Raw genomic sequence first — 12,051 nt, forward strand, 5'->3', positions numbered from 1 at the left:
GTGCTGGAGGAGACTCTTGAGAGTCCCATGGACTGCAAGAAGATCCAACCTCTCCATTCTTAAGGAAATCAGGCCTGAGTGCTCACTGGAAGGACAGATCCTGAAGATGAGGCTCCAATACTTTGGCCACCTCATGAGAAGAGAAGACTCCCTGGAAAAGACTCTGATGTTGGGAAAGATGGAAGGCACAAGGAGAAGGGGATGACAGAGGACGAGATGGTTGGATAGTGTTCTCGAAGCTACCAGCATGAGTTTGACCAAACTGCGGGAGGCAGTGGAAGACAGGAGTGCCTGGTGTGCTCTGGTCCATGGGGTCACGAAGAGTCGGACACGACTAAACAACAAACTGTGTTATAAACATGCGGCACCAGATGGCAATGTAGAGCAGTAGTTCCGTCACCAATGGGATTTTGCATCGAGAGCTTTTACAGCGTTTTCTTCTATAGCGTTTTTAAAAAACAAAACAAAAACAAAAACCAGTATAGATCCAACCCTGGACAATGATGGTGGAGAGAGGAGAAGCAGTCGTTGCCAATGCCTGCTTGCTCATTGGCTCTCTGCCTGGTGTGAAGGCAGGTGGCAGCAATGGTGAGGCAGAAGAGGAAGAGCTAAGGATTCTGCTGGAGAGGAGGCAGGCTCATCAAAGATGGATGGGGGCAGTCAAAACCCCTCCAAACCCTGGATCTGCCACTGGTCTTGTACGTGCATTGACACAGGGTTGCCACATTTCAGAAAGGGGACACAAAAGCTGCTGAGCTTCTCAGGCAAAGTTGTTGCCATACATCCAGACCAGGCATAGGCAAACTCAGCCCACCAGATGTTTTGGGACTACAACTCCCATGATCCCTAACAGGACCAGTGGTCAGGGATGATGGGAATTGTAGTCCCAAAACATCTGGAGGGCTGAGTTTGCCTATGCCTGGTCCAGACACTCAGCGATTTCCACCCTAACAGACATACACATACTCTAGAGAGACAGGATACATCCACCTCTTGATTTTTTTTTTAGTAATTTCCAGTGCTTCCCCATAGGGACCAGACCCAGAAAACAAGATCTCTACCTCTCTCTCTCATAAAGGGGGCATTTTCTAGAGTTGCTAGGATTCTGTTATGCATGAAGTCCAAGTAACCTGCTTCAGGCAGGTCCAGGGGAGGCCAGGAGATAGATGAAGGCAGAAACCAATGTCTTAATGGTACAGCAAGACTTCTTCAAATATTGGCCCTAGCAGGAGGGACCACTGGGGCTCAGATTCAGGCAGCAACATGTCTTGGAAGTAGCATCTCAGAACCTAAAACTCAACTGAGCTTATAGTTTCTGTTAATATTATCCTATTACTGTTTCTTAAATATGGATCTAGAAATATAAATTTGCACGTGCACATTGTATGCAAACTGGGCTTCTCTTTAATCTACTTTATTTGTGATGTATATTTTGGCAAGGCCTAAGTGATCGTCCTACCTATCTATACTGCACTCTCTTTTGGGGAGGGAAAGAACCCAGGAGACAAAAGAGACATAGCACAAGGTGTGTTTGCTTTCCTCACTGGGAGGCAAGGAGAAGAAAGGGGGAAACACCAGAAACTACAGAATCACAAGCTATAGAAATCAATGGCATTTTTTTTTTTATGGTGCATCAGTTTTTGCCAAACAAAGCTATAGGCAGTGATCAGAGGCTTTGCATTATATATCTCAAAGGCATGTCAACATTTTACAAACGTTACTTTCCAATATAATTTATTTCGCCTTCTTATCGCAGGCAAGTACAGCAGAAAAAAATAACCCTGATCATCCCATGATGCTTGCCACATTGAAAATTGAAAATTCAAAACATCCAGAAATCATAACCCATTATTAAATTACAGGGAACACCAGCTCTCCCAAGATAAATATACAAAATAATTGTTGGACGGTATTTTCAACAGGCCCTTGGGACATTATGGACATATGCATCCTTATAAGGCCCTAGATATATTACAAATGTATGTTGTGTTTATACAACTGTGACTTGTCCTTGTTTCCTCCAAAGGACTCTGGGAGTTGTAGTTAACAGTTCTGTTGGTGATCCCCACTTAGTTTGCATTTGACATATAAACTTGGATTGCTAAACCAAGGCCTGATCTGTACTGGCTGTTTATTGTGTTTGAGTGTGCGGTTGCTCTGAGCCATCTGCAATACACATCTGTAGAGGGAACCAGACAGAGGGGCTTCTCGTCCACCCTGTGAAATGCCCTCCCTTCAGATGTCAAGGAGATGAGTAACTATATGACCTTTCGAAGACATCTGAAGGCTGCTCTGTAGAGGGAAGCTTTGCCATGTGGAATGTTTTATTATGTTTTTAGATATGTTGGAAGCAGCCCAGAGCGGCTAGGAGCACCCAGTCAGACGGGTGGGGTACAAAGAATAAAATTATTATTGATTGTTATTATCTGATCTGCATTCAAATCTCTTGGGAATCAAAGGTCCTTCCAGCTGGCTTCTCTCTCAGACAGTGGCGTAGCGTGGGGGGTGCAGGGGGGGCCGGCCGCACCAGGCGCAACATCTGGGGTGGTGCGCTCGCACTCGCAGCTCTCTGCCCCTACCTGGCTCACTCACTCTCTCTCACTGCAGTGCTGGCTGTGCGAATCCGATCCGAGCCGCCGGGTCGCCGCCCACTGTGGAGGGGAGGGTGCCAGGCGTGCGGTGCGGTGCGGAGAGAGAGTGAGGGACTATCTGGGGGAGGCACAGTGCAGCGGGGGGGGGGGCGCAAATTACTTGCCTTGCCCCGGGTGCTGACAACCCATGCTACGCCACTGCTCTCAGACACAGAGTAAAGCAGGATGTCTCTTAAGGAAGAGATGCTTCTACTCACTCAAGAGATGAGCGCTACCCAGCACTTTGCTGTTGTAGTTCTGCAATGCTGCTGCTCAGCTCCCCATAATCCCTACGGACAACAACAAATCAGGGAGATGAGCAAGATCTCAATGTTTGTTGTTGGTTTCCAGCATGCTGATGCCACTCCCGCCCCCACAACCTCTCCCTCAACAGAACCAGGCTCCCTCCACGCCCTTAAATAAGTTGGAGTTCTTGTTATTAAATATACCAAGAGAGAAAAAACACACCAAGAACTCAGACCAATGTAAGTTTCAATAGTGGGAGTGGTCCCTACGCACAAGTCAATAGTCAATAGTAACAAAAATAGTAACACAACCCTTTAAAAATTAGGTAAGGAACCAAATGGTATATAATATTGTTTTATAATTTATGATAATTTAGAATCTAAATGTATTTTCATGTAATATTTGATACTTCCAGCTGATGAAGGTGAATACATCGAAACAGGGCCCTGTGATTGAAACTGAGTCTACATCTGCAAGCTGATAAATTATAAGGATCAACATTATTGTCGAGTGAAAAAGAGAAAATCTTTGTAATGAATTATTTTGTTATACATATCTTTATGAGTTTTAGTTTGTAATCTCTACTTGTGGAAGGTTTCAATTTGAAGGTCTAGAGAAGCAGGCCTTTCTTCTGCATGTCTTCTCCCTCCCTCTCACAGAGAGAGCAACTGACTGGGAACACATAGACACCAATCACTTGGCTTTGCAATGCTTGGCAGCAGGGCTGGGGAACCTGGTGGCCTCCCTAGATACCAGCCTTGCATACTGGCCATGCTGGCTGTGGCTGAAGGAAGTCTAACAATATGGAGGCCACAGGTTCCCCAGCCCGACATCACAGAGCATTGCCTCGCCTGCTCTTTCCCGTGCACACATATTCCTCATGCACAGCCACCTACAGGGGCAGCCTTGCAATGAGGCGAGGCGAAGCCATTTGCCTCTGGCAGCAGATCCAACCCACTCCCACCCTCACCACTGAACCATTGCCCTCACCTCTGTGCCCATTGTGGTTTTGCTGCTTCCTCTGTGTCACAGCAGCAATGCAGGCCCAACCACAGGTAAAGTTGCAGTGGTAGGGTTGGTGGCAGCGCGAGAACAATGGCAAGGGTGTGGAGGGGAAAAAACACACCAAGAACTCAGGCCAACGTAAGTTTCAATAGTGGGAGTGGTCCCTACTCACAAGTCAATAGTTCCTAGCACTGACAAGAGGCAATCTCAGCCCAAAGTCTTGGCAATCTCAGCCCAAAGATCTCTGGCTGGTGGCTAGACTCACAGACTGCAGAGTTTCATCTGTAGGCGTACCAAATGCAAGCACAAGGCTGGTGTACTTTTGCAGAAAGAGATGGTGTAAGGGATTCCTCCTAGATCTTTAACACACTGGAAAATCAGTGTCCCACAGATTTATGGTTTGTTGTAGGCAGGCTGCGGTACTTTGTCCTCACTGAGTTCTCATTGCTGTAAAGTCCATATCATTCACTTCAGTGCAGATAAATCATGGCTTCTATTTGCACCCCGGGCTCTGGACTCGAATGCTTCTGGTGTTTTTCCTGAGTAATTCCTTAAGACTAGCCCAGTTATATACACACACACATGTTGGATACACCTCTTGCATCCCATTTTAAAGCAGATGATTCACGGTGACAGTTATTTGAATGGAGAGGCAATTCTGCAAGAGGACATGAGGGCACAGACTCTTGGGAGTCACCTGGCAGCCATAGTTTGTGCATGTGCACATGTTCCCATGCGCACCCACAGAGAAAGAGAGTGAGAGTAGCCAAACCGCAAGTTGCATTATACAGTATATCATACGTTTTTATTCTTTGAAATGTTGTGTTTACGCTACTGTACACAAAAGTCCATGCTGAAGGCAAGCTCTGGCCCTTATAAAATATCTTAAAATGCTTCTCTCTCCCACCCCACCCACCCCACCCCCAAATCTTTTGCATCACTCCCACCCCAAATTAAATAATCCATACTAAAACTGCGCAGATCTGCTATGGCTTCCATGGCAACTGGCATCTGTTATGACTTCTTGGTATTATCTTATACCATCCCTGATATTTTGGAATGTACCCAGTTCAAAATGTGAGAGAGGCCTGAAAAGAAGAAGAGGAACTGCTATAGCATGCAGAGTCACTGTGCTGTCCTCAGTGCAACAGACAGGTTTTGACTGAATTATCTCCTCAGTGGTGCCCACAGACCATTTGCCTGGGGTTTATGAGCAAGTTAAGACCACCTACCCCAATCATTGGTAGTTCTTTTGTCTTTCTCTCTCTGTATATGTATATATTTAAAAAAACACAATGCAATTTCATGGCATATCTATCAAGATAGTTTTGAACAACAGACATATAAAGCAGCCTTAAGGAGGCAATTGGCCTATCTAGCCTAGTAATGTTTACTCAGGCTGGCAGCAGCTCTCCAAGACTGTAGCCAGAGGCCTCGCACAGCTCATTTTTAAACTGGAAGTGCCAGGGAATTAGATCTGGGAACTTCTGCATGCATAGCACATGCTTAACCAGCAGGCAATGCCTCGTCTGCTAGAGCCCAAGAAGAAGGGCAACACTTTGAACTTGTGACCTACTGTTATTTCACTACCTTTAAACAGATCATTTCTCTCTCTCTCTCTCTTAAAAAAGCTGGTTAAATAAAACACCTGCTCCCACCACCTAAACACAGAATGGTGTCAACAATACATTCACTGCTCATTCAAGAGGCTTTTCCGCGACTCCTGAATTTTTCGGTACAGCTTTTCGGAATCTCCCGCGCTTTGAAAAAGAAAAGGACCCGCATAAATGCAGACACGAGCGTCATTATGCAACAGGGCTGTGAGAAGGAAAGGCTGCGGCTGTCTGTAGCGACCTCAGCTTGGTATGCCACCCACCCACTGCACCCCTCGGTCATCTACAAGCCGTGGTTGTGCTTTCTGTCCCAAGCAGGCTGTCCAGAAGTCTCTGCTAGCCAGTCAGTCTTCAGCCCACATTGCACATGGCAACATTCGTTCATGGATTTCAAAGGAAATTGGCTGGAAATGCAGTCCAGCAAAGCTGAGGGGTAGCAGGACCGGAAGAAGGAACAAAATAACTCCACATATCCAGCGCTGCTATTAAGTGCCTTGAGTTACCAGCTCAGGGCTTTGTAGTGTTTAATGTTTCAGTATCCATCAGTTTTGCGTCTATAGATAGGATGGTCCAAGGATGATTTGGCACAGAAGGTAACAGCCTCGTGGGGAATGGCGATGTCTTAGTGCTGCACTGTTCATCCTGCAAACAGAAATGGAGGAGGGAGGAGGCTGAGATTTGCTGTTGTGCAAAACTCAAGGCATTTAACTGTGGAGTAATGAAACTGAACATTTTGAAGGTTACAAAGGAGAATGGACTACACACTGAAGGATGCTGATTCTCCCAGTGTCATTAAGTAGCACCTGCTTGAAGAAGAAGAAGAAGAAGAGTTTGGATTTGATATCCCGCCTTTCACTCCCCTTCAGGAGTCTCAAAGTGGCTAACATTCTCCTTTCCCTTCCTCCCCCACAACAAACACTCTGTGAGGTGAGTGGGGCTGAGAGACTTCAACGAAGTGTGACTAGCCCAAGGTCACCCAGCAGCTGCATGTGGAGGAGCGGAGACGCGAACCCGGTTCCCCAGATTACGAGGCTACCGCTTTTAACCACTACACCACACTGACTGAAGAGTGGATTTTTAAAAATCGAAAGGTATGCCACATGCTACAACAATAAGGACATGAAAGTACAGTGGGTTATTTCCAGGTGTGGTGAAGGGTGTGTGTGTAGAGCTATGGAGGTCCCCCTCCCAAGGTTAGTATCGATGCTGTTTACCTGGGCAGAGCTAAGCCAAGCACGGTGCTGAAGAAGGCAGTACCATGGGAACAACCTCACCATCACCACTGTGCCCTGTCCCAGTCCTATCCAGGTAAGCAGCAGCAACACTGGAGTCAGAAGGGAAACTCTGTGGCTTCATTCCAACAAAGGCAGCATGACTGGCTATCTGCAGAATCCAACATAGCACTGAGTGAACTTTCCATCAGTGGAAGCATTTCTGCTTGTGCAACAGAGTGGTCCCCCCCCACCTCTCCTCCCCCAGTGTACCCCCTAAATCTGTTCCATGGGTTGCACTAATCCTGCAGAGCTGATTCGGGGAGGGTGAGAGGTGCACGCACAGAGGGAAGAGAGGGGAGAAAGTCCCATGGCAGAAGCAGAAATCCTTCCACTAAGGGGGCACGATAGGCGAACAGCGCCCTATTTCCTGTTTTTCTCCAAAGTCTTGAAAATGTGAAAGTTGCAGTGATGAACTGTAACACCAAAAAAAGTACCCTAGCGCCACCTCTCCCTCTCCACTCCCAGCCTCAGCACACATGAGCAACAACTCCACACAGTGTCGTCGGTTGTCTCCTCCTAATAATTCGAGCCACTGCATTGGCAAAACTGGCCCCCACGGTCAACGCTAACTTGCCTCATGGGGATACTTGGATCCCAAGCAATTGAGATACATGTCTCTCCTGCAACCGGACTTCCTTCTCTTGGACACGCTCCATCCCATTACAACTTTATGAGGCTTCTTCTTTTAACTGTTCAGATAAAGCAGTCACCCAGATACAGAAAACAGAGTGATGGGATGCAAACCCTGTAACGTGACTTGGAGCCATTTCGCGACCCTGTGGCAACTTAATTCTCAGGGCTCTGTCGCAAGGGGAAAACCAGGTAGGAAAACAATTACCTATCCTTCTCAAAACAGCAGAAACATTTGAGGATGCAGCTCATCTAGTTGCGGAGCAGCTTCTGCTTCTGTTCTTCAGGGGTCACTTCTGGGGTCTTATTGAGGTTAGGCTCACCTGGAAAGAAAAACAAAGCTTTTTTAAAAATAAAAAAGTCTCCACATAGTCACGTGAGCCAGCTATTATGTGGCCTTGACTGTCTAAGTGTGGCCTAGCAGTTGAAGTGCTGGACTATGTCCAGGAAAGCCTGGGTTGGTTCAAATTCCCAATCAATCATGAAACTTCTTGGCTGGCCTAGGGCCTCTCAGCCTAATGCACCTCACAAGATGGCTGCAAATGGTGGTGGTGGGTGGAGAACTGTATATGCTACTTAAATTCTGCATTAGCCTTGAGAACCAGGAGATGCAGACACAGTTAAGCACATCTATGGCACAATTCCATACACGTCTACTGAGAAGTAAATCCCGTTTGAGCACAATGGGGCTGACTCCCAGGTAAGTGGGCAAATCAGGGTGGGGAACCTCTGGTCCGCAGGCCTATTTAGGTCCAGCAGACCTCTCCATTTGGCCCATAGGCCATATTGGCCAAGCCATGCCTACCTGCCATCATATATGACAGAGGTTTTCAACCTTTCTGAGTCCACGCTCCCTTGACCAACTACATTCTTTCTGCAACAGCCCTGTGGGGCTCAGGAGTCCATTTATGTCACTCCTCACCTGTAGAACTGACAGGCTCTCACCATTTTTTGAACACCCTCCCTTGTGGAGTGTTCCCTCAGTCTCCTCTCCCCTCTCCTTGGAAGTCCTCTGGGCAGCCGCCACTGCTGCCCCTGGCCTCTGAGCTGCCCTCTCCCTGCCCCAAAGAGAGTTGCCTCCTCACACTGCCCCACAGAGACCTGGGACTTGTCTGTCCATTCCCAACATCAAGGGCTGGTGGACTGGCTGGCTGGGCTCCCTCACCTGCTTGCTTGCTTGATTACTCTGATGCCACCTCAGCTCCTGGCAACCAGCACCCCCTGACCAGCCCCAGATACACGATTCGCCTGGGGAGCTTGCAGCCAGGGCTGCTGCACAAACAGCTGTGCAAGCCTTTGGGAGGCAGAGAGACGAGAGGGCATCAGAGGAGGGAGGGAAGGAAGGAGGGACAGAGGCCAGTGTTGCCCACAGCACCCCTGACCATCATTCAAGGCACCCCAGGGTGCCATGACACACTGGTTGAAAACCACAGATATATGACATCAGGTGTGGAGCAGGCAAAAGCCTGGCCCAGCTAAAAGAGATTTTCAGGTGCCACCAAGAGGGATGGGAGAATCTGCCAGTTTCAGGTTCTCTCCAATTCTCATTTTTTCCAGTCTTAAATTCAGTTCTCCACAATCCCACACCAATTTGCAATTTAATTTAAAAAGTCCTCCTGAAAACCCACCAGCATTTTAGTTCAAATTTATCCTAATAGACACATTTATATATGCAATTTTGCCTAACAAAGAAATCTTTGCAAAGCAATTTCCCGTAATCAACACTGTCTTTAGCATATACGCCGCCAGGGTGCAAAGGTCCACCCAGCGCCCCCAAATTTGGTTTAGCCCCCAAATTAACTTTTATTATGCTTATGTCAGACACCACGCTTATGCCTTATCTCTTGTTTAAGAAAGAAGGGAGGAAAAAGAAACAAACTATTTTATTTACTCATTTATTTACAACACACTTATACTTAAGTATACACCACCACCATAATTAAACTTATAAGTATTGTTTAGGCACCTACTTAGGAGAAACATCAGTCGTGTCAAAGGTGCCGCTGACCCTGCTGCCGCATAGCAGCTCAATACAAAACGTAATATAATATTTCGATGTAAGGGTTAATTTCGCGTGCATGGCACTGTTGTGAATGACAAGCACTGTCGTTGGGTCTGACAAGTGCCGCCATTGTGAATGACAAGCACCGCCGCTGGAGCAGCACGTCTTTGGTAAATGAGCGAACAAATCAAAAGTCCTTTAGTGAAACAGTAGGTATACATTTCGGTAATACCTAGGTATATATGTATTTTGTTTTTCTAGCTTGATCAAAATTATTTATCATTTCATAACAGGTAGATAGTTAAGAGCTTAGGCGGCTTCAGTGGCGGGTGCCTGGTGCCCCCCAGAATTCGGCGCCCGGGTGCCCTGCATCCCTTGCACCCCCGGGTAAAGACAGCCCTGCCTGTAATATAATGCTCTTTTATTTTGTAAAATAAAAAGTTGGCTAGAGAACTGCATTGCAAAATCTAGAGAAGTTCAGATTTTGATGGATAGCTGACTTTCGGTTCACATACTATTTCAGAAAGTGTCAACATGTTTGCCTTTAAACAAGAACAGAATTAGATTTCTTCCTAAACACTGATTTCTGATGCCTGCAAAGCCCTGTGAAAAAGAATTTGCAAATCCTGATGATCAGCTGAATGGCAGGTTTTGAGAAGCGCCTTGCAAAGTGGCTCTGCAATGGGGTCCTGAAGAATGCTTTGCAATGGGCTTCGCCAGACCCAGCAATCAGCCGATATAGTTGTACAGGATTGCAGCTTCAGTTCTCGTTGATGATGAATCCTTCGCTTTCTCCCACTGAAATCAATAATATTTTGTATGTGTGCTGATTGGCTAATCAGTTTTCAACCTTTCCAGACCCAGGACCCACTTTTAACCCAAACATGCATTCATTGGGGGCTCCATTTCTTAACCTATTACCATATATTTGCATGATGGTAGGGCCCCTGTCATGACCCACTTTGGATCAGGCTGTGACCCACTAGCAGGTCCCAGTCAAAAAGTGGGGAAGATCACAGCCATTTTCCCCCAGCAACTCAATCTCCCTTTCCAAACTCACACTTAATATCACTATAATGTTAACATAAAACATAAGCTGTAGAATTCTATGTACAGCAATGCTTTTCCTACAGATAACATAGACAAATTCCATCCCCATCAGAATGTCGGCTGCAGTTGGTTTCATTAGTTTTAATCCAAGTTAATTATCACAGTGTATGATGAAGGGCTTTCTAGCTATTCCCTTTTCCCATTCCGTACTAGCAAAGGAATGTTCCATATTAATGAAATGAAAGCTTCTACATCGACTTTCCGTTTTGGAGTGCATCACATTAAAATCATGTAAAATTAGCAATGGAACCTGTTCTTTATTTTTCAGTACAAATGACTTGGCCCATGGGATTCCAATGATATTAAGTGCCTACAATTAGTGGGATGTGCTGTAATAACAGGCGGAGGATTTGCTCAGCCAGAAAAAAAAACCAGCCCTCACTATTTACTTAGAAAAGGTGAGCATTACTTTCCCAGCAACCTTGGCATTCAGCAAATAAATAACAAGTTTAATAGAAGTTTAATAGCTTCTATTAATATAGTCTGAGCTTTTTCTTTTGGATGCTTCACCAAACTTTTTATCGGAGATTTAGAAACCAAGGCCCCACCCAAAGCGTTCATGATCACGTGTAATAACTGATAGCCTTGGATGGGAATGTGTGGATTCCAACCCATATCAAAATATGCACTCAGCTATTTCACTGGAGCCCAGAAAGGCATTGCAAGGAAAGTATAGGGAAATGTGAATCCAGATGCCTATATAAATCTGATCTCCAATGCTCGATCTTTCACTCTGCAGCTATATCATAGAATCACAGGAGTGCAGAATTGGATGGGACCCCAGGGGTCATCTGGCCCAACCCCCTGCAATGCAGGAATCTCAGCTAAAGCATCCATGACCATCCAACCTCTCCTTAAAAACCTCCAAGGAAGGAGGCGGTAACTCCTACTGAAACCAATGGAAGGCTGTAGCACAGTATGCAAAAATGATATCCCCCAAACCCTGTATATGCTCAGATGCACAAATGAAGGTGTTGAGCACCTGGCTGCTTCAATAGAGCAAAGAAGAGTTTGGATTTGATATCCCGCTTTATCACTACCCTAGGGAGTCTCAAAGCGGCTAACATTCTCCTTTCCCGTCCTCCCCCACAACAAACACTCTGTGAGGTGAGTGGGGCTGAGAGACTTCAAAGAAGTGTGACTAGCAGCTGCATGTGGAGGAGCAGGGAATCGAGCCCAGTTCACCAGATTACGAGTCCACCGCTCTTAACCACTACTCCACTGTGCCCCTCTGGATGTTATGTCTCCAGTTCCCATCAGCCTCAGATAGCATGACCGACAGTCATAGATCATGGGAGTTGTGATCCAACAGCTTATGGAGGGCTACATCCCTTCAACAGAGGAAAGTGGACTTGCGTGCATTGATGAAGATCTGCTTCCTATCCTGAAATGTCAACCTGAGAGGCAGCAGTGAGTGAGGTGTGGCTGGCTCAGGGAGAACTGTTTCCCATAATGCAGCGGTGGCAGCGGTGAAGGATAAGCGAGGCAGCCATGGAGCAGGGGCAGGTGGCGCTGCCATTAGTGGCGGTGGCTGGGAGCTG

At 46.5% G+C, this 12,051-nt stretch overlaps 1 protein-coding gene and 1 long non-coding RNA gene across 9 annotated transcripts in view; both read right to left on the minus strand.

Moving 5' to 3' along the window:
* Positions 1 to 1,599: 1,599 nt before the first annotated feature.
* LOC310665158 lies at positions 1,600 to 2,921 on the minus strand. The gene is made up of 2 exons (XR_014505203.1): positions 2,791 to 2,921; positions 1,600 to 2,476 (listed from the first exon to the last, which is right to left on the minus strand). It is a non-coding gene; the product is annotated as an uncharacterized lncRNA (long non-coding RNA).
* A 3,053-nt stretch (positions 2,922 to 5,974) lies between these two features.
* Positions 5,975 to 12,051, minus strand: part of PDE1A (phosphodiesterase 1A) — a 144,397-nt gene continuing 138,320 nt past the window's right edge. For all 8 annotated transcript variants that reach the window (XM_083409032.1, XM_083409036.1, XM_083409038.1 and 5 more), the window contains 2 exons: positions 7,607 to 7,721; positions 5,975 to 6,136 (listed from right to left, as the gene is read on the minus strand). In XM_083409032.1, the coding sequence (XP_083265158.1) occupies positions 7,651 to 7,721 (71 nt within the window). In that variant the 3' untranslated portion in view covers positions 5,975 to 6,136; positions 7,607 to 7,650. The remainder of the gene's footprint in view (positions 6,137 to 7,606; positions 7,722 to 12,051) is intronic.

The sequence above is a fragment of the Podarcis tiliguerta genome (assembly GCF_965153285.1).
Source record: "Podarcis tiliguerta genome assembly, chromosome: 1".
Taxonomy (NCBI): domain Eukaryota; kingdom Metazoa; phylum Chordata; class Lepidosauria; order Squamata; family Lacertidae; genus Podarcis; species Podarcis tiliguerta.